This window comes from Hylobates moloch, unplaced genomic scaffold (assembly GCF_009828535.3).
Source record: "Hylobates moloch isolate HMO894 unplaced genomic scaffold, HMol_V3 SCAFFOLD_6, whole genome shotgun sequence".
Classification (NCBI taxonomy): domain Eukaryota; kingdom Metazoa; phylum Chordata; class Mammalia; order Primates; family Hylobatidae; genus Hylobates; species Hylobates moloch.
The window spans coordinates 25,649,921-25,672,741 of record NW_026652281.1 but is presented as its reverse complement, the minus strand read 5'-3'; the positions used below and the strand labels follow the sequence as shown (position 1 = coordinate 25,672,741).

General features: G+C 37.4%; 1 protein-coding gene across 4 annotated transcripts in view; it reads left to right on the top strand.

The window, feature by feature from the left end:
• Positions 1–22,821, top strand: part of SNX24 (sorting nexin 24) — a 189,409-nt gene that overhangs the window by 102,494 nt on the left and 64,094 nt on the right. For 3 of the 4 annotated variants that reach the window (XM_058440560.1, XM_032156566.2, XM_032156567.2), the window contains exon 3: positions 3,948–4,052. In XM_058440560.1, the coding sequence (XP_058296543.1) occupies positions 3,948–4,052 (105 nt within the window). Of the gene's footprint in view, positions 1–3,947; positions 4,053–6,462; positions 6,542–22,821 lie in introns of all 4 variants that reach the window. The other variant, XM_058440561.1, reaches the window with a different exon arrangement.

The following is a 22,821-nucleotide window of genomic DNA, read 5'->3' as shown; positions in this document are numbered from 1 at the left end:
CTAGGCCAAAAATTGCATGTATGGGCAGAAAAACCTTTTCAGCATGGCAGACTGCTAAGCACATTTTATTTTCATGCCTTCCCAGCTGCTTTCTGTCAGTCACAGCCCATCCTTTTATTCACAAAGGTTTCAGTGAAATATGGTGCTGGTTCATTTTTAAATTAACTGTCTTCATTTTTTATTATTGACTACCTTTGGCTTGAATAAAAGACTTCATTCTCCTGTGTTTAATTCCATGAAGCAGACAATAAAGAACCAAAAACCTGCCATGTGGGGTCAAACCAGTAGCACAGTACCCTGTAGATTCTCTCCAAAGGGAACCCTGAGGAAGTAGCGGTGGCAATACAGGGGGAAAGATGGGATTTTATCCCCAAATGTTTCCTGCTTCTTTAACTTTTCTTTGCTTTTTCATTCTTTTTATTCATGTACTTGGGAAAAGTCTTTCTGCTTCTTTATGGAAAATGGTTACGATAACCAATGTATGCAGTGGTAGGTCTGTGTGGAGTAAGTTCTGTGTAAATTCTTCTAGCAGTATAAAAAAGGAAAAGGGAGTGGTCACACCAGGAAAAGGAGATTGTGTTTGTGGTGTCGTGGAATCTGGTACTTATCTGCGTGGATCAGACAGGCAGTTTGCCTGGACACAGCAGGGCCAGGACCGTTAATCATCGGATGAAGTGGCAGAGGAGTATTTATCTTATAAGCAGCTGCGCCCTACTGGAAACATATTGTCTCGGGTTTGTCTCTCATCTAAAGCAATTCATTACTCACCTACAAATGCTGTCATGGATCCCAGCAGCTATGATCGTCCGCTTCCTCAGTACTCCTGACATAAATAAAAAAGGAAAAATATTTTCAGTGCTCGATCTTCAAAATTTTTTTTAAAAGGAGAGACATATAATAGAGTTGATTTTCTATTCTGAAATATATATTGTGATTCAATAGTTTAAAAGGAAGTTTCTTTATGTTTAAAGTGAAACTTAAGCTTATTACCACAGAATAATTTAGTGTTTTGGCCTTGTTCTCGTGGAGAAATGCTTCAGACAGTATAGAGATTAAATATGTATTTATTCCCCTGCAAGCAATTATAAATCCCCCGCCTTCTCTCTCCCTTGCATTATCAGTTTTCCGCTCAATACTGAATCAGTCTCATCACTATATGCGCCTATCGCAGTAGTTTCTGTTTCACAAAATAAAGCCTGCCTTCGGCCCCATGCTTCCCTCCTGTGCTCATCCCGTTGTACTCCTTCCTTCCCTTTTAGTAGAACTCCTTAGAAGAGGAGCTGCTACTTCCCCACTGCCCTTCTCTCTGTACCCCGCCTTATTGACTTCCCATCATCTGGCACAGCCTGATCATACCTGTCCTCTTGAAACACTTTCCTGATGGAACCTACTTCCCCTCTTCCCCCAGTGATTGCCCTGCTTCTCCTCCCTACTGCCCCATCTCACCTGAGGCTCGGGGCCCTCTTCCAAGCTCATTCAGGCAGAATTCAGTGGCTTGCAGTTGCAGAACTGAGGTCCCTTTTTTTTCTTGCTGGCTGAACACCAGAGGCAGCGCTCAGCTCCTAAAGACCACCCTCAGGTCCTAGCCATGTGGCTCTCTCATCACATGACACCTTACTTGAAAGCCAGCAGTCTGCTCGGACCATCATATAATACACAGTGTAATCATGTAGTGACTGTCCTGACATAGTCACAGGTCCCACTCATGCTTAAGAGGAGGGGATCATTTTAGGATTCTGTCCACCACAGCCCTTTTTCTCTATCTGTACTTAACTCCTAATGTCATCTCCTCTAGTTCCACAGCTCTAATTACCTATATATTCTGATCCCCACATTTACAGACTCGTACCCAACTACCTACCCAGCATCTCTACTTGGATGCCTATTGAGCATCTCTGACTTAAAATAGAACAAGTGATTCCTTTATATTAGGAATGTCTTTGATTGCATGTAATAGAAACTTGATTAGATTTCTTAAGATATTTTTTATTCTCACATTGCAGGAAAACTAAAAACAGGCAGTCCAGGTGATGCTGGCATCTCACAACATTCATGTTCCAGGCTTCTCGTGTCTCCCTGCTTCAATGTCCTCATCTTAGCATGTGACTTTTACACTTCTGGTGACAACATAGCTCCTACCCTTCCAGGCGTGGCTTCTGCATTTTCTGGCAAGAAGAGCCTGTTGCTTTTTGTTAGGAAAACAAGAGCCCTACCCCAGTAGACATGTACACATATTGGTAACTCTGTCACGTGGTCACCCTAATTAAAAGGGAACCTGGAAAACCGATTTATAGCTCAGCATGTTAGCCCTCTGAATGACGTTGATTTTTTTTTTCCCCCAAAAAAGAAGGAGGGAATGAATATTGGCTAAGCAGCTAGCAGTGCTAGCCACATCCCTTATTCGTGTGGGATTAGATTTGGCTGTAAGTGACTCTAAAACCAAAATAATGGTGACATTAACAGATACAACTTGGTCCCTCCCTTCATAAATGTCTGGTGCTGGTGTGGCGGTTTCATGATCGTCAGGGACCCAGGCTCTTGCTGCTTTACCATTCTCAGTGCGAGACTTCTACCTCAGAGGCAAAGGTGGCCCCTCTGCTCTAGCCAGTACATGGGCCCTTCTTCGTGATGTCCAACAAATTTCAGCCTAGAATGGTTAAGGGTGAATATACTCTTACGTATGGAAAGAATTTTTTACTATAGTTTAGCTGCCCGGGTTTAATTGTGTGAATTTTCTTATTCATTACTATGCTGTTTCTGTGCATGTGTAGTAAAGGAGTAACATTGGTAGGTTTTTTCCAAGTTTTTAATTAGCAATTAAGCACATTCCACTTTAAGAGGCAGTGTATTAGTTTCCTATTGCTGCTATAGCAAGTTACCGTAAATATAGTGGCTTAAAACAATATAAATTTATTGTCTTACACTTCCTGATGTGAGGAGTCCGCAGTGGGTTTCACTGGGCTAAAATCAAGGCGTCAGCAGGATGATGTTTCCTCTAGAGGCTCTAGGGCAGAATCCATTCTTTCCAGCTTCTAGAGGTCACCTTGGCTCATGGCCTCTTTCTCCATCGTCAGAGCCAGAGACATCGTTTCTCCCAGTCTCTTTCCAACTCATTCTGCTGCCTCCCTTTTATAAGGATCCTTGTGATTGCACTGAGCCCACTCCAATAATCCAGGAGAATCTTCCTATTTTAAGACCACGAATTTAACCAAATCTTCAAAGTCCTTTTTGGCATATAAGGTAACATCCACAGGATTAGGATTTGGTTATTTTGGGGTAAGGAGGATTATTCTGCCCACCATAGACAGCTCTAATGCAACTTCCAACAGAATTTTTATTTATTTATATTATCCCCTAAAACTACTGTCCCAAAAGGCTTAGCTGAGAACTATCATTCAGTTTTCATGAATGGAGTTGGAAAGTAATTGTTAGGAACATTGAAAAGATTAGGCCTTTATGTTTTTAAGTTCTCTCTCCAAATGATATGGTCTAGTTAATGGCATTTCTAGGGACAACACTTATATACAGTTGCATTTTGTTTTGATTTCTTTGTATGAAAAACATGTAGAAAGACTTTTTATCAGCAAAGTCCTTCATCCAAGTAAAATTTTGTTGTATTAATTGATTTTTGTAACTAGATTTCTTTACTTTCGTTTTTATTCATTTACTAGGCTTTTAAGTTTTCAGGAAAAAGGATTTCAATCTGAAATATTGACAATAATACCTACCAAAACAGAAAACCATTATTCTGAAAACTGAACAGTCAAGATATCTAAATAAAGAATGGTTTGACAAAATTGCAGTGTAATTATATTTTCGTCTGTTTTTTATTGCAGATAGCAGTAGTTCACTTTCTTTTATTGGCCTTTTTTCCCCAAATAATATCACTATAATTAACAGACATCTCTGTTTTTTTTTCTTTTTCTTTTTCTATTCTGTCTTTATAGCTTAAGAAATGTATAAAAACTCCAGAAATCCCTTCTAAACATGTTAGGAACTGGGTCCCCAAAGTCTTGGAACAGCGACGACAAGGCTTGGAAACATACTTACAGGTAAGATATGTTTAGATCCTCATTTTATATAACATAATCATATGTCTCGCCATTTTTTCTCAGGACATGTGAGTGCAATGTAAAATAAATTAAGCAGCCAAAGATTCTAAATTAAAGGAAGTTCAAAATTACAGATATGTTGTTGGTTGGTTCTTGTAGCTTTAATTAGGGTTCTATTTAAAATTAGTTCTGTGCGTTGGGGAAGTGAAATTTCAATAAAAAGGTGAAAACTGCTGAGGAGAGGATCTGTTTTTTAATTCAACTCTACAGATTATTTTGTTTTTTGCTTTTTGCTTTTCTTCAAGATTTTTTTTGCTTCTTTATAGCAATCACAGCCTTTACGTTTTGAGTTTTGCAGGGCTGGTTGGGGTAGTGAGAGAAACTGAACTCACAGCGGGCCTGGCTAGTATATCTTTGGAATCAAATTGAAAAGGAATGTATAAAAATTGCCGATGATGAAGTGCCAACCTCTTTGAAAAATCGAATGTCAGTTTAGAAAGAATGCACTGGGACAATCTTTTCTGCAGCTGAGAGGAGCAAGCAGAGCTGCCTAAGTGAGATAGGACAAAGACCGTCTCTCTACCAAGTGACAGAAGAAGCAAAAGGAGAAGGTAGAGCAGTATCAGCTCCTCTGAGCTTTAAAACAAAAAGAACTAGTGGCCCCAGGCGAGTACTCACTGTAGTCATCATTAAGTCCAAAGAACACTGTGCAGGGCAGGAGCTGGGGTGGGCAGGCCCTGAGGTCAGCCAGTACCATTCTGCCACTAACCCATCTTGGTAAGGTGGCAGGTACCATCCTGCCACTAACCCGTCTTGGTAAGGGCCAGTAGTACGGTCCCTCCCTGGCACCAGAGTCCACTGGAGAATCGACACATGAGAATTATGGAGTGAACATGGCTGGGGGCAGGGGAATCTTGGCTCTTAAAACAGAAGAGCTGGACTCCCACCTAAGAGCTATGAATTAATGATTGACCCATCTAAGACACGTTACATCAAACAAATCAGCAGCCATGACTGTGTTCTCCCTTTGATATCTTCATGGCCCTTTAAGCACTAACCCTAGGGTGGATTCTGTTGAGGAAGGAAACTGAGGACTGTGGAGCTAGTGTGCCATTTCTTCTACAGAGCTCTATGAATGGCTGTCCCTGAATCACTGGTGATGAGAAGCTGAGGGGAGGCTGACTCCTCAGGCTTATACTTAGTGAGAAATTCAGAGGACTATCTCTCATAGAAAGATGCCAGAATTCTGTTCCTGGCCCTTGTAGTTTTCCTAGTCGTTACAGTGCTCTACTAGGAAAGCTGACATGCAGACGGCCCCTGAGGACATTTAAGGCGGGCTCTCTTTACTGTTTTTGCTCTTTTGCTTTTGGACTTGGTAGAAGAATCCTTCAATGTCTCTCTCTGGGGGCGAGAGCTTAAAGGAAATGGGGATTATTACAAATCACAAGAATGTGTGTGGCCATGGTTTTTGAGACTGAGGCGCTGTGATCCTTCCATAGCTTCAGGCAACACTGCAGAGCAAAAAAACAAACCCCCCCAAAAAATCAAGACTCCAGAAATTGTATGCAAAGAGTAAAAATGCATGTTCTCTATAATTAAATGGAATAGGTAAACAATGCATTCTTCTTTGTAAGCCAGATTTTCCATGATATTGTATATCTTCAAGCTTTAGTTCTGAAGAAAGCTCTACTCTGTTCCCCTCATTGTATTTGACACATGATTTCCATTACTACTCAGTGTAAACATTTTAAGTTGTTTGTACTTCGGATATAAATATGTGCATAAAATCATCTGGCACAGAGAGGAGTTTATAGTGACACTCAAATTGAGCTTAGAATTTTCTATTCTCAGAAATAAGGCTTGAAAGATGTGGTTGAAGGGCTCAGAGGGCTTGCTTCCTGTTGTGCATTTAATACTCAATTTGTTGTCACTTAATTCCCCCAGGAGTTCAAGGGAGCTTTCTTTTCCACTTGATTCTATTTGCAGGCAATGGGAGCTAGATGGAAGTTGCAAAGATAAGCCTGAACACTTTATTAATCTTAAATGAAATGCAAATCCTAGCCTAGGTGTCATTTCTTGATCATTTCAAATCTCCTTAGAAGTTAAGACAGCATTACTGTTTCTTCTGCTTGCGTACATTACACCAGCTAGAATCCATTCATGCTCAGGATCAGTCTGAAACCCAGGGAGTGGATGCCACCAGCACTTTCTCAGCAGGTACCATCCTGCCACTAACCCGTCTTGGTGAGGGCCAGTAGTATGGTCCTGATCTGGCCCATGAACCTAAGAAAGCGTTAATACCTCCAAGCCATAGCATCTTAAGTTCACAGGGAACTTAGATATTACATAGTCCGGTCCTTCAGCTATTTCACAATCATCCCTCTGGCCTTAATTTCCCACCCATAAACAGGCAGATCAGCTCTTGAGAGGGTCAGAGAAAACAACTCTTCCTGCCATCCAAGGGGCAACTAGTACATTCTGGACCATGGGTGAGTACAACCCCACACATTTCCTAAGGTGGTCCCACACTGCTCTTTTATTTTAGAGATGGGCAAACTGAGGTCCAGTGGAATTAAAAATCTTGCCCCCATTCCTGCAATATATTAGTTAAAGAGTTGGGACTGGAATTTTAGTTTCCTAACATCCAGTATGGGCTCCTTTCTTCATGTGTTGTGGATTTTTCTAAGTCAGGAGAAATTTTTCAACTTTGACATACAGCTTTACATAAGGCTCTAACAGATAAAGGAAAAGACCTTATAATCATAAACTATTACAGCCTAATTGACTATCATCCCCCAACTCCCTGGATAAGTAGATAGGTGATTTTTTAAATCAATAACTTGAATAGCAAAAACTATGCATATGCTTTCATTTTCTGTGCTGTATTTAAGTAACAGGCTAACTTAAAAACAAGAAAGGTCAAATTACCTATTTTTAAAATTAATTTTGTTCTATCTGAGATTTTAAACAAAGGAAACGCAACCTGTTTTGGCATCTGTACTTTTAAAACTCTTTTTTATTCCTTTGCTGGTCACCAATGAAATGAAATTAATGAAAGAAATAAAACTAATGAAAATGAGAGGCAAAAAAGCCTACAGTTAGCATTTATTTGGCTTTCTTCAATTTGAAAATAAACATATCATATTAGTCTTCAAGATACAATTTATAAATATTTTCTTTTATGTTTTAGCATCTCTATTCAATTTAAGTAATTTTAGTTTAAAAGAACTAAATTAGGAAATTTTCCTAGTGTATATTTTTGAGTGTAGATTTCTTAAAAATATTTTACATTATATTTGCAAAAGCCACTTTATTTTCAAATAGAAATTTCAGATCTTAAGGGGAAAAAAAGCAAGCATATTATTCAAAGTAATGTGGAATTGCCACAGTGTAAATAATTTATGGATAGGTTCTAATCAGTGAATTTACCTTCAAAAACTTATGCCAGTCTAGAGATTTCCATATGATCATATTTGCAGAGTCTAACAGTTGAGCAATTACAGCAAAGTCTATTTAGTGTTACTTGCCTGGAGATTAAAAACAATAGTATGAAGGTTACATAAGTGAGTTTTAATTTTTTAAGTACATTTCTGAACCATTATTATTTTCCTACTTAAATTTTCAAATGATTTGATTAGAAACAAATTCTAAAACAAAAATGAAAAACCCTAGCTGAATATTCAAGTACATATAGTATCTTAGAATCAAAATCTATAATTAATCAGGGAGACATCAGATGTTACATTTGGCATTTGAGTAATTTGAAGTATGGCAGTCTACCTGATGAACAGTGAACCTTAATTTTATTTCCTAGAATCATTTTCTGTTTATTGAATAAGAAATCAATTAGCTATTATGTTTTCTTATCTCTTTTCCTTTAAATAATATACCCCAGGAAAACTCCCTGAGGTTTAATGAATGAAGAAATCGATCTCCTGTAAAAGTAGAATTAAGTATAACAATATCTTTCTATATGAGTGGAAGAAAATCAGTTGGTTTTCATCTCAATAAAAGGTCTATGCCAAATAAAGAGTTTTCTATGAAACTTTTATTTTTCCAAATTATATAAACTAGAAATTCATCCACTTTGGAGGATGTTTTAACTTGAAGATAAAAGCAAGTTAATATTTGATATTAATTTACCAATAAAGGTTGTATGTGTGTGTGTTTGTATAGTTTTGCTTAATGATAAGCACTCATCAAGCACCTATGATGTTTGAGGCAGAAGGGTAGATCTAGCTTCAGAGATACCTTGAACCATAGCCCAAATTAAGCTACTGTAGTTATTTTCTCTGTCGCTCCTCTCTGCTTTCCATGGTGCAGGCTTCATCTGGCCCCGCTAGTGGTACAAAAGGGCTGCAACAGTTCCAGACCTCACCTACTCTTAGCACATAGCCTAGTACAGAGGAAAAGAAGGTTTTCTTTCAGTAAGATTTCACAGAAGAAAGGAGCAGTGTCTTTCACTAGGAGTCCTGCAGATGTTTTTCCTGATCTCATTGGCTTGTATTTGTGTGCACGCCCACTTCTGAACCTCACCATGGCCAACCATCCTACCGAGTTAAGTGAATCAAAGCCTGCTCTTGAAGCTGAGGGAGAGGAAGGGGTGATTTCCCTAATGAATAACCAGGGTATTCTTGGTAAAAGAAAAGGGAGTATTCTCAGCGTGGGTTGGGGAGTGGAGTGCAACCAGCAAATTGCCATCACAGAAAATGATGATGCTTAGAAATTTTGAGTAAATTGACCAGGGTTATGAAAAAGTGGGACTTTCCTGAGACTGGAATTCAAGGCTCTTTCCTAGATAGATAAATCTTCTAGAAAATTTAAAGTCATAAATATCCTTGACTTTTGACTTAAAGACCAGAAATATTTTTTACCTTTATTTTTATTTTAAAAATATAATATTTGCTCATTAACACAATTACTTTTACATCTAAAATTCTTAATTACCAATGAAGTTATGAGGTAGATCATTAAGGAATTTAGCATCTCATAATGTTTACCAGTTTCTGAAAAGCAGAAATCTTAAGAATAATTACAGTCTCCCAAATTGATTTGACCATCAAACACAGTTTATATGATAGTTTTGCGTCCTGATTTGAGATGACTTCCTGTCTTCCCTGAGACTCCACTGAAATGAAAGTACAGAAACTTAAGAATGAATAAACTCCAAGAGTTAAGTAGTAGATGGGCAAGGAAAAGAGAAGATCATCAAAGAAAGAACAATGTTAACAACTTTCTGGAAGATAGGATGTGGTGGGAGCATGTGAGTGGATAGAGCACAAAAAGCAGCAGTCCGAACTCAGTCCTGTGGGTCTGTTGTGGAGGCGGGAGGCAGCCTGTGCAGGCACTGCTGGAGAGCTTCTAGGCTCAGAGTCTGCAGGTAAGGCAGAGCACGGGGGGCACAGGGAAGCTGAAAACAAGTAGATCCATTCAGGGCACAGGTTGAGTATTCTTCATCCGGAATGCCCTGAAATTTGAAACCTTGAGTGCTGGCATGACGCCACAAGAGGAAAATTCTCTACATAAGAACTTAATATAAACTGTTTCATGCACAAAATTATTTAAAATATTGTCTAAAACTACCTTCAAGCTATGTGTATATGATATATAAGAAACATAAATGAATTTCATATGAAGACTTGTGTCCCATTCCCAGGATACCTCATTATGTATATGCACATATTCTAAAATCGAACACATCTGAAAGCCAAAACACTTGTGGTCCCAAGCATTTCAAGTAAGGGCTATCCAAGCAATGTCTACATGGAACAGATGCCTAGGCTACTCATTCTGTGCAGAATACATGTATCCTGATGTTTGTTACCAGACGAATTTTTTTAAAAAGAATTTTCTTTTAAAAACAACAATACAACAACAAAAAAGTAAACAGAATGGCTGGGAAGAGCTAAGTATTCTAATGTGGATAGTAGGGCCCCCAAGTTAGCAACCCCTTTCCCACTCACGCCAAGGAAAAGCCCACCTGACTGTGCGCTCCACCATACGGTTTGCACTCAGGCAAGGGGCCTGTGTGAGCACTCCTGCTGACATACTAGCAGAGGAAACCTACCCAAGCCACCCGGGCTACTTTCTTCAGTGTGATCTGATGATAATCAGGCATTTGAAGAAAACAAGTAGCATGAACAAAAAAACCAAGATGAACTAAAATACTGACTCTTCAGGAAAGAGATAATTCAGGACATAAAATATATCTTAAAAATTGATGTAATAAATCCAGAGAGCTTCACAGTGGTATTACATCCCTAAGATCACAGTAGGATGCTGTGTAAAAGGAACAATCCGAGAACACATGAGAGTTCTTAGAATTAAATGTGTTATCCAATTGAAAACATTCAGTAGATGCTCTCTCTAGTTGGAAAACTGTTCCATAAAGTACAGGTACAGAAACGTCAAACAAAAGACATAGAGGACCAATCCAGGTCTAACATCCTACTTCTTTCTGGAGTCCCAGAAGGAAAGGGGATGGGAGGTACAATACTCAAGTAGGAAAGGGAATAATAGAAGGAAAAAGAGTTGAAAACTTCCTCAGGTTACACAATATAAGCGATTTCTCCTTTCCTTTCCTGTCTCCTCCTCTCCTCTCCTCCCTCCTCTCCTCTCCTCTCCTCTCCTCTCCTCTCCTCTCCTCTCCTCTCCCCTCCCCTCCCTCTCCCCTCTCTCTTCCCCTGGAAAGATCTTGCCTTTCACCCAGGCTGATTCATGGCACAAACCTCATGGGTTCAAGCAATTCTCCTGCCTCAGCTTCCCAAGTGGCTGGGATTACAGGCACCCGCCACCGTGCCCTGCTAATTTTTGTATTTTTAATAGAAACAGGGTTTCGCCATGTTGGCCAGGCTGGTCTCAAACTCCTGACCTCAAATGATCCTCCCGATTCGGCCTCCCAGAGTGCTAGGATTACAGGTGTGAGCTACTTTGCCTAGCCATCATCATTTAAATAGGAAAGGTGCTCCGAGAATAAAGAACAAAGAATGACAGAATCCTTGTAATGCCTAGACATAGCCAGTGATATTTCAGTACGTTGGAGACAAGATCCATAATCTTCCAGAAAAAAAAAAAACAACCGATGGGCAAGGTTGAGGTTCAGTCATGGCTTCACTTCTTCATTTGAGGGTGGTTTAGTGGGCACATCCCTCCATTCTTCAGTAGAAACATTAACTTGTAAACTGGCATAATATTTAGACAAAGTTTTTTCATGGAGTTGTGCATACATTACTTGTTCCATTTATTACAATAATGTGGAATTTATCTTTCTGAGAAAGGTACATCTTATATTACTTGAGAATAATACTTCTTGTTTATATTTTTTTCTTTTTGTAGAGTAAACAGTAATTGAATGTATAGTTAGTATTGAGAGCTAAAGAGAAATAGCTCACAGAAATCAAGACTAAGGATAATCTAAGCTAATAATACAAATCTTTTTTTTTTTAACAGTTTATTTGTAGAGAACACTTCCGAAGCAAGAGTGAGGCTGGCTTGTTAAACAATAGTAGATGCTCTTGAGTTACTGTCTTCACAAGACCCTTTTACTTGACTAGCCTGCCCTTCATTCATTCTTTAAATTATTCAATATGGTATGTACCATTGGGTCAGTAGTCCACAGTGGGCCCAAGAGTATTGTATTTTTGACTTTTCCTGATGTACATGAAATAATTACTAAAATTCACCATATGTGCTTGAAAATGTGTATTCTTAAATTCTCAAATGCGGTGAACTATATATATAATATATATAGTTTTATATATACGATATATATATATAATCAGATCAGTGTTAAGTATTGTTTATTAATGTTTTTATTTTTAATTTTTGTGGGTACATAATAGGTGTATATATGAAGTACATGAAAGCATTTTGTTTAAATGTCTTGTATTTTAACTTGGCCACTCAATCGATAAGAACAAAGATATGTTAAAATTTCCCACTTAAATTTCTTATCATTATTGATATAATTGGGGTTAGTTCAGCCATCTCTGCTATCACTCCATGTTTTTCTATGATTTTTTTTTTTTGTCTGCTTTTGGATTGATAACCAATACTGTTTTTTTTTCTTTCTATTGTTCCCCCATTCGTTTATATTTGTTCTTTTAACAGTTACCTGTTATCTTTACTTTCCTCTTGAACATTACAAGGGCCTTACAATATTTTAACTCTGTTTATGCTGGATGTAGGAATCTGGGTTGACAGTTCTTGTCTTTCAGTGCTTGCAAAATATTGTGACACTTCTTGTCTTCGTGGTTTCTGATTTTTAAAAAAAAATGAGTCATATTGTTTTTTCCCCATATTTAAGGTGTTATTTTAAAAAGGCTGCTTTCAATATTTTATTCTTGTCATTCGTTTTCAGAAGTTTAATTTTGATGTGTCTTGGTGTGTATTTAAGTTTTTCCCCTTTTGAGTTATCCTGGTTTCTTGAATCTGTAGATTAATGTCCCTTGTCTGATTCAAAAGTTTTAGCCATTATTTCACTGATTACACTTTCAGCTCCTTCTTCTTTCTCCTCTTATTCCAGGACTCTGATAACAGGAATGCTAAATTTTTTATTATAGACCCACAGGGACCTGAGACCTTACTCATTTTTCTCAGACTATTTTTTTTTTCTCCATGGTCAGGGTGGGTAAATTCTATTGTTCTATCTCCCAGTTTCCTTATTCTTTCCTTGATTCCTTGCATTCCACTGTTGAACCCTTAACTTAAGGTTTTTGTATCAGTTATTATATTTTTTAGTTCTAAAATTCCCATTTGTTCTTCTTTATATCTTTTATTTCCTTGCTGAGATTTTATATGTCTTCATTGAGTCTCTTTTGTTTTGTTTCAAATGTATTTATAATTACTCATTGAAAAGTTTTTATTGTGGCTTCTTTAAAATCATTGTCCAATAATCTTTACATCTCTGTCATCCTAACGTTGGAATCTATTGATTATCTTTTTCATTCACTTTGAGATCTTCCTGGTTCTTGGTACAATGGATAATTCTGATTGAATCTTACACATTTTTATAATTATGAGACTCTGGCTCTTATTTATACCTTCTATTTTAGCTGACTTTCTCTAACAGCTCCGTCAGGGGAAGATGGGATGTGGCGGACATCACCTTGTTTTTCCCAGGTTAAGGTAGAAGATTAGTCTTCTTACTTGGCCCTCATTGATAACTGGAGGGTAAGGCATGTTCCTCATTACCAATAAGATGTAGAAAGTTCTTTGCTAGATTTCATCTGATGCCACCATGGAAGAGAAAGGGAGGAGTACCTCGTTACTGCCATTGGCCCTGGAAATCTAAGCTCCTCACATGGTTTCCGCTGACACCATAAGAGGGGGCACATTACCAGGTGGTGAAAGCCCTGGTGCCTTACGTGGCTGTCTCTGTTACCATCCTATCATCGACACCTCATTACAGCCTTATAAGGGTGGAAGTCTAGGCTTCCCACTATGCCTCTGCTGCCATGAGTGGAGGTGGGGCCACAGTTTCTTCCATGGTGTTTGGCTGGAATAGAGTGGTTAGTGTCTACAAATTTTCCGTCTTGCTAGGCTGCCCCTCTCTGTGTTCTATGGCTAGACAGAACAGGCTTTGGATGCAGCTTTTTTTTTTTTCTCTATCTCTGGGCATTTCCTGGTTGCCACCTTTTCAGCTCCAAGTCTGCAATATATAAGGCAAAACAAAAAAATCCAAGAAAGATAAAATTCATCACTGTGTATCTTAGTTTATTTTCTGCAGCTATAATAGAATGCCACAGACATTCTATTATATGTGGTGCCAGACCCTTCCTGGGAGCAGTGAACAGTGTCCCAGGCCCAATTTGGAATGCAGTCTCTGCAGGGAAGGCTTAATTGTCCATCTGCTGTGATTTGTAAAAATAAAACCTTTAAAACTCTTGGGAAAAAAATATATATACACACACAGACACGCATATACAACCACCATATTTTGCTTAGCTGTTCATCAGTGGACACATGAGTTGCTTCCATGTTTTAGTTTTTGTGAACAATGCTGCTGTGAACATGGATGTACAAATATCTCTTAGAGATCCTGCTTTTGATTCTTTAAGGTGTATGCCCAGAAGTGGATTGCTTGATCATGTAATTCTATTCGTAATTTTTTGAGGAACCACCATACTGTTATCTACAGTGGCTGTACCATTTTATTTCTGACCAACAGTGCGCAAGGGTTCCATTGTCTCCTCCTCCTCACGAGCACCTGTTGTTCCCTGTGTTTTTTATATTAGTCATGCTGATGGGTGTGAGGTGGCGTCTCACTGTAGTTTTGATTTGCATTTTTCTAATGATTGCTGATGTTGAGCATCTTTTCATGTGCTTATTGGCCGTTTGTGTGTCTTTTTTGGAGAAGTATCTCTTCAAGTCCTTTGCCATTGTTTAATTGGGTGGTGGTTTTTTTCATTGTTGAGTTTTAAGAATTCTCTATATATTCTGAATATTCTTCCCTTATTATATAATATGATTTGCAAATATATTCTGCCATTTTATATATTGCCTTTTTTGATAGCAGAAAATTTTAAATTTTCATGAAGTACCATTTGTCTTCACGCCTCTGGTGTCATACCCAAGACATCATTGCCAAATCCAGTGTCACAAAGCTTTTTCTTTATGCTGCCTTCTAAGAGTTTAATAGTTTAGGTCTTACATTTAGGCTCTGGATCCATTTTGAGTTAATTTTTGTATATGATGTTAGGTAAGGATCCAGTTTCGTTCTTTTGCATGTGGACATCCAGTTTTCCTAGCACAATTTGTTGAAAAGATTATCTTTACGCCTTTGAATGTTCTTGGCACTCTTCTCAAAAAACTGTTGGATCATGTATGTGAGGATTTATTTCTGGACTGTTTATGCTATTACATTGGTCTATATGTCTATCATATGCCAGTACCACCTGTTTTCATTTACTATAGCTTTAGAGAAAGTTTTGAAATCAGGAAGTGTGAGTCTTCCAGCTATGTTTTTCTTTTTCAAGATTGTTTTGGGTATTTGAGGGCCCCTTGAAGTTTCATATGATTTTTTGAATGGATTTTTATATTTCTGCAAAAATAAAACTTCTTTGGAATTTTAATAGAGATTGCCTTAAATCTGTAGATCACTTTGGGTAATAGTGACATCTTAACAATTTCAGGTCTCCTAATCCATGAACACGGGATATCTTTACATTTATTTGTGTCTTTAATTTCTTTCAGACATGTTTTGTAGTTTTTATTGTGTAAGTCTTTCACCTCCTTGGTTAATTCCTAAGTATTTTATTCTCTTTGATGCTATTGTGAATGGAAATAGTTTCTTAATTTCCTTTTTGGATTGTTTATTGTTAGTATATCAAAATGCAATTGATTTTTGTGTATTGATTTTGTATCATACTACTTTGCTGAATTCGCCTGTTAGTTATAACAGTTTTTTTGTAGTCTTTTCTACATGTGAGATCATATCACATGCAAACATAGATAATTTTACTTCTTCCATTACAATTAGGATGGCTTTATTTCTTTTTCTTGCCTAATTGCTGTGGCGTAAACTTTGAGTACTATGTTGAATAGAAATGGGGAAAGCAGGCATCATAGTTTTGTTCATGGTTGTAGAAGAAAAGCTTTCAGACTTTCACTGTTAATTATGATATTTACTGTGGGTTTTAAATATATCACATTTATTATGTTGAGGTAATTTTGTCTATTCCAATTTTCTTGAATATTTTTGTCATGAAAGGGTGTTGAATTTTGCTAAAAGTTTTTTTTTTTTTTTTTTTTTTTTTTTTGAGACGGAGTTTCACTCTTGTTGCCCAGGCTGGAGTGCAATGGTATGGTCTCGGCTCACTGCAACCTCCACCTGCCAGGTTCAAGTGATTCTCCTCCCTCAGCCTCTTGAGTAGCTGGGATTACAGGCACTTGACACCACACCCAGCTAATTTTTGTTCTTTTAGTAGAGACAGGGTTTCACCATGTTGGCCAACCTGGTCTCAAACACTTGACCTCAGGTGATTCACCCACCTCGGCCTCCCAAAGTGCTGGGATTACAGGCATGTGAGCCACCACGCCTGACCACCAAGAGTTTTTTTTTTTTTTCACATCAATTAGATGATCATGTGGTTTGTTTCTCTTCTGTTAGTGTGGTATATTACCTTGATTGATGCTTATATGTGGAACCATCCTTGTATTCCAAGAATAAACCCTACTTGGTCATACTTTATAGTCTTTTTATTTTTTAATTTTTAAATTTTTTTTTGTATTTTTAGTAGAGACAGGGTCTTGCTATGTTGCCCAGGCTGGTCTCAAACTCCTGAGCTCAAACAATCTGCCTGCTCAGCCTCCCAAAGTGCTGGCATTACAGGCATGAGCCACCCCGCCCGTCCAATATAGTCTTTTTAATATGCTGCTGAGTTTGGCTTCCAATATTTTGTTGAAGACTTTTGCATCAGTGCTCGTCAGGAATTTTTGTCTGTAGTTTTCTTTTCGGGGGTGTCTTTGTCTGGCTTTGGTATCAGGGTAATGCTGGCTACCTAGAATGAGTTAGGGTGTATTTCCTCCTGTTAAATTTTTTGGAAAAGGTTGGAAAAGATTGGTGTCAGTTCCTTAAATATTTGATAGAATTTAATGAAGCCATCAGGTCCAGAGCTTTTCTGTGTCAGGAGATTTTTGACTATAGATTAAACATCCTACTAGTTAAAGACCTGTTCAGATTTTCTAGTTCTTCATGGTTTAGTCTTGGTATATTTTGTGTTTCTTTCTAGAATGGGCAAATTCTCATTTGTCCATTTCATTTAGGTTATACAATTTTTCTGGTTTTTTTTTTTTGTATATTCCATTTATCTCTAATCTTTATTTCCTTCCTTCTGCTAGCTTTGGGGTTTCTATATATATATATATATATATATGTGTATATATATATATATATATATATATAATAAAAAATATATAATATATATATATTAGAGACAAGACAAGGTCTTGCTATGTTGCCCAGGCTGGTCTAGAACTCCTGGGCTCAAGCGATCTGCCCACCTTGGCGTCCCAAAATGCTAGGATTACAGGTGTGAGCCACTATACCCAGCCTAATTTCCTAGGATCTTTATCTTCATGCAGCTTTTGTGACTAGAATTGAACTGAATTTACCGAGAGAATTTTTGTTTGGTTTTGCTGGTCATTTGGGAATACTATCAACTGAGATTTCTTAAGGCATTGTTTTTGTTTGTTTTTTTTTAATTTTTTTGATCACACTGATTGCATTAATTTAGGTTGCACACCTGTAAAGGAACTGAAGCAGCTATGTTGTCTGGGGTAAATACTCGGGGTTCATCATCTCACGCCAGGAAAATTTAGGACATGGACACACACGAGGAGTTAGGAGCAGAGGTTTTTGATAGGCAAAAGAAAGAGAAAGGAAAACAGCTCACTCTACAAAGAGGCTTAATGACATGGGGTTTACAGAATAACAGAACCTCTGAGTGATAGAGTCTCTGTGTCTGCCTTTGACCCTTTTCAAACACCCCCAGTGTTTAAGAAAACATTTTCCTCCAAAGTAGGCTGCCTTCCCCTCCCTACACTGGCTGTGTTTTCCACCTGTTATCTTTCTTTTCCGTGAGCTTCTTCACTTTCCTAAAGAAAAGATTCTGCAGTAACTTGATTTCCTTCCCCATGATGCAGTAAAAACTGGTATTTTATTTTGAAAATTGTTGAATCAGTAGCTGTTTTGCTGCCTTTATCACTATTGCTTCATGAAAATGTTTAAACAACATCCTGTCTGCCTCCTGAGACAAATGGTCATTAAGTGTCAGGCAGGGAGTGTCTTTTATCACCATGTGATGTTTTCTCTGGTGTTCTTTCTCACTTGATAAGCAGTGTTGTACTACTTGGAATACTAGTAGAAAACTGTTAGTTTGTAGCACTAAACTCCAAAATTTTTAGTCCTTAAGCTATTTTGTGAACCACATTTTCATCCATACTAGAGTGTACTCATGGACTTGTTTTTTGTGACTGTACACTATTTATAAATTTGACATTTTATTGTTAAATTTCCTAAAATTTCTATTTTATGGCCACAAGACATTTTTAGGTACATATTTTCACCTTTTTCTCCTTTCTTTAAATAGTGCTAGCAGTTAATATTCTTTTAGGAAGCCTTTTCTTTAAGTCCTGTGCAGACCCCCAAGTTCTTATTTGTTTAAATCACTTCATGAGAATTGTAGAGAAGCCATAATTGAGCTGAGAGCAACAGATTAAACTGAACTGAGACTCAGGTCTTCAGCACTTTTCAGGTTCACTTACCAGAGAAGGGGTTCCCTCTTGCTCATCTCATCAAAATCACAAACCACTGCATTTCAAAGGCTGCTAGGATTTTGAGTTATGAAAACTATAATGGCTAAGTTTAGAACAGTTTCTAATTACTATCTTAGACTTATTATTGTTTTTAAGTTAGTTTTACTTCTGAATGGTGTTTTCTCAACATTCATATAATTATGGATGTCTATATAAGTAAAAAAAATTCTTATGTAAAATATGTTTATCTTTCTTTTTTTTCCACCTTCCATTTTTGTGGTCTTAAGTCAAACATGGTCAGACATGAACATACCTGTTTCTAGCCATCCAACTCTGGCTGAGGATTCTTTGAAAATTTCTCCTTTAATCCACATCTGACAAGGTTAAGGCACTGATGAAGCTGAGTAAAGTTGGAATGCAGCAGGGAAGCCCCATGCTGTCTATCCTTATTGCCACCCTAACCCTGACAACTCAGGTTCTTAGAAGTTTTAGATTAAGAAGTGATTTGTCATGGCAGTCTTGGTTCTTACCAAGGATTTCCTTTAAACTGCATCTGAAGGAAAGAACAAGACCTATGTATTTGGGAGGGGGTGAGGGTTGATAAAAGAGGGACGTATAATTTGAACTTTATAAAATCACCATAGAAGCCTGTAGAATACAGTTTCTATGAAGGTCCTGCTTATAACATGAGACAAACTGTTCTTTGTTCTTGTTAAAGATTGTGAACAGTGTGTTAAATAATATTAATGGCTGGGATTGTCAGTACTTAACAGTACCGTCCTTCTACAAGTGATTTTATTGATTGATACAGACTCAATGTAACGGGGGCAGATTATTTTTACTGATTTTATCGAAACCTTAACCAAGTTTGTTAGTGTGCCACATATCTTTAAATAGATCTAGATGATGATGTAGATTAAGAAAAGCAAACCACCATCCATCTCTTTTTGATCTGTTAATAACTTAAATCCATCATTCCTAGCAAGTGTTTTCAGATTCTGTTGTACATACATGTTTCTGTTGTGCCTGGTTAGAAATTCTATAACCTAGTTTCAGTGGTTAGTTTTTCATACAGAAAAACCCTAACTACTTATTTAGGATTTAGCAGACAAGTTTGTCATCATAATTGGTGAAAGTATTGACGAAATATGAAAATGAAAAAAACTTTAGAAGCCTTTGTTTTGTAAATTTAGTTTTTGTAGACAGTGACCTATAGATTTGTAGATTTTATGGTAGTTCTATAAGACTTTTTTTGTGCTAAGCTGAAAACTCTTTGTGAAGGCTACAGATAATTTCTTAGAACAACTTATGAATTTCCTTTCATAGTTTTTAAGGCCTGCATTATAACTATGGATAATTGTTCTACTTAATTTCAAATATATTTTATTTCTCCCAGTGATTTACATGCTTTCCATTTATCTCAAAATGATATGTACTTCATTTAAAATAATTTTAGTGCTACAAATAATTTCTTAGAACAATGCATGATATTTCTTTTCATATTTTAAGGCTTGCATTATAACTATAATTATACTACTTAATTTCAAATACATTTTATTTTTCCCAGTGATTTACATGCTTTCCATTGATCTCAAAATATGGTATATACTTTAAATATGATATATCTCCTTTAAATGATATGTATTTCACTTAAAATAATTTTTAGTGCAGAGCAGTGTTTTAAATTTCTGAAACCATCCATACATATTATTTCTTTAAAGGAAAACAGTACACTCTCTTTTCTAGGAAATAAGCCAGTATTTTAAAAATTCAGATAATGCATTCTTGCTCACCTTGGGTAGACAAGCCTGATGAAAGCCAAGCCTACCAAGCTATGGGTAATGATCCTTCAGAGGTGACATAGGCCAGTGGAGGAGGCATCAGTAATGGCAATTAGACATATCAAAATAGGTATTTCATGGAGAGGGATTTGTGTGAGAGAAGGGAATTGAATAAAAATATCAACTCTAGTGGATTGTGGCCCCAGAGCTTTGAATGGGCTTAAGACATAAAACTTTGGGAGTTTTAAGCATATGAATTATAAAATATTGACCACCTGGTTTGACAGTGCATACTGATTTTTAAAAATACCTTCAGCAGTCATTAAGTTCAGTGGCCTCACCTAGAGCCGCCTATTAATAAGGTGAATGTTTTGGGTTAAATTTTCATCTAGGCTGGGCATGGTGGCTCATGCCTGTAATCCTAGCACTTTGGGAGGCCAAGGTGGGCGGATCACTTGAAGTCAGGAGTTTGAGATGAGCCTGGCCAACATAGTGAAACCTCATCTCTACTAAAAATACAGTAATTAGCCAGACCTGGTGGCATGCACCTGTAGTCCCAGCTACTCAGGAGGCTGAGGCAGGAGAATCGCTTGAACCTGGGAGGCACAAGTTGCAATGAGCCGAGATTGTGCCACTGTACTCCAGCCTGGGTGACAGAGTGAGGCACTGTCTCAAAAATTAATTAATTAATTAATTCTCCTCTAGAGCTGAACATGCTGTTTGGCAGCACACAGCTGCATGCTGCTTCTAGAAAGAAGACTGGTGGGATGTGGGGTGACATTGCACAGACCTGTACTAATTTCCAGAAAGCCAGCTCAAAGCCCCTTTTAGAAACAGGTGGTGTCATTTCATTTATATGGACACAAAGACCACATATTACCTTTTCTTCACATTCAGACTTCTCTTAAAAGGTAGATGGTTTTATCTGATGAAAACATAATCCCTGAGTTGGCATTATATTTCTGTGAATATTAGTCCTTTTAAGGTGGCTGTGGGCTCTACTCTCTTTCAATACTGCAGTCTTCCATTCAGAGAAGATTTTAGGAAGGCAGACATTCTTTAGATATTTTTGATTAGCCTTTAATAGATTTGTGTGTGATGGAATCAAGAGTTTTAAAAAAACTAGTTTTTGTAGTGAGTTTCACTTTTAGCTTGATGACTCCAGTTTAATCCAAGGAAGATCACTACAAGTCTATTTCATAGTCATTTACTTTCTAATGTAAGTAGTCTGTTTTTTCACAGACATTAAAATTCTCTCCTTGCAGGTTAATATATTTTAATACCTTTTTTGTCATTGTTCTCTCTATATAATGCATATATATGCACATATCCAACATCTTTGGAAAACAAATAGCGAAAATAATTTTCTGTAATTCATCTACTTTGAACAATAGTTCTGGGCTGGGTGCGATGGGTCACGCCTGTAATCACAGGACTTTGGGAGGCCGAGGCGGGCAGATCACGAGGTCAGGAGTTCGAGACCAGCCTGGCCAACGTGGCGAAACCCCGTCTCTACTTTAAAAATTCAAAAATTAGCTGGGCGTGGTGGCAGCCGCCTGTAATCCCAGCTACTTGGGAGGCTGAGGCAGGAGAATCGCTTGAACCCAGGAGGTGGAGGTTGCAGTGAGCCGAGATCCTGCCATTGCACTCCTCCAGCCTGGGCGACAAGAACAAGACTCCATCTCAAAAAAAAAAGAACAATAGTTCTGAATCAGGGACAGTTTTTGCTTCACAGGGAACATTTGGCAAAGTCTAGAGACACTTTTGGTTGTCACAGCTGAGGATGGGGTGCTACTAGCATCTAGTAAGTAGAGGTATACTGTTAAACACCCCACAATTCACAGGCCAGCTCGTAACTAATAAATATTAATGGTGGTCCATAATGTCAAAATTATAGTATGCCTTCTTTGTCTTTTTCTCGTGCATATTTACAATAATATATTTTCAAATATATCATCTATAATGCTTTGTAAATTCCTCTTTTAACTCAAAAATGTGCCATATGCATTTACTGTGTATTACATATCCTTGTAAGATAAGGTTTTTAAATACTAACTTTTTTATTGTGGAAATTTTCAATATATAAAAAGTATAAAAATAATAAAATCTCAGATTCCTATCATACAGCTTCAACAATGATCAACTCAGGGGAAATCTTTTCTATATTCCTCAGTTACTCCCTCCATATTATGTTGAAGAAACTGCCAAATATATTTTCATCCATGAATACTTTAGCATGTATTCCTAATAGATTTTTTTGGTAATAGGATTCTTTTGTAAAACAGTTCTAACAAAGGCTCCATAATATCCTATACTGTGGATGCATTATATTTTATTTAACAGTCTGCTATTGAATTTTTTAGGTTGTTTCTAGTTCTCCTTCTAGAATTTTTTTCTTTTGTTTGGTTGGAGGTTTTGGTTTTTTTGTTTTAATCTTCATGTAGCATATTCTCCTTGTTCTACAGGTGAAGTAGAAAGTGTGCAAACTAAGCAAGTCAAGAATGAGCACAGGACCCTTAATTTCATTAAACACTGTGTAACTGGTAAAGATTAATGTACATATCTCTTGCTAATTCTTTCCAATTACTTAGTTCATATGAATTCCTAAGCCTGGTTAATTATGCTGAAGTCAGGTAGTAATTTTGAACAGTGTTCCAACAACAAGGGAATTTTCCTGGTGTAACCTTGCCCTCTCACACAGACTCTCAGCAGATTAGGCCCTCAGCCTGGAG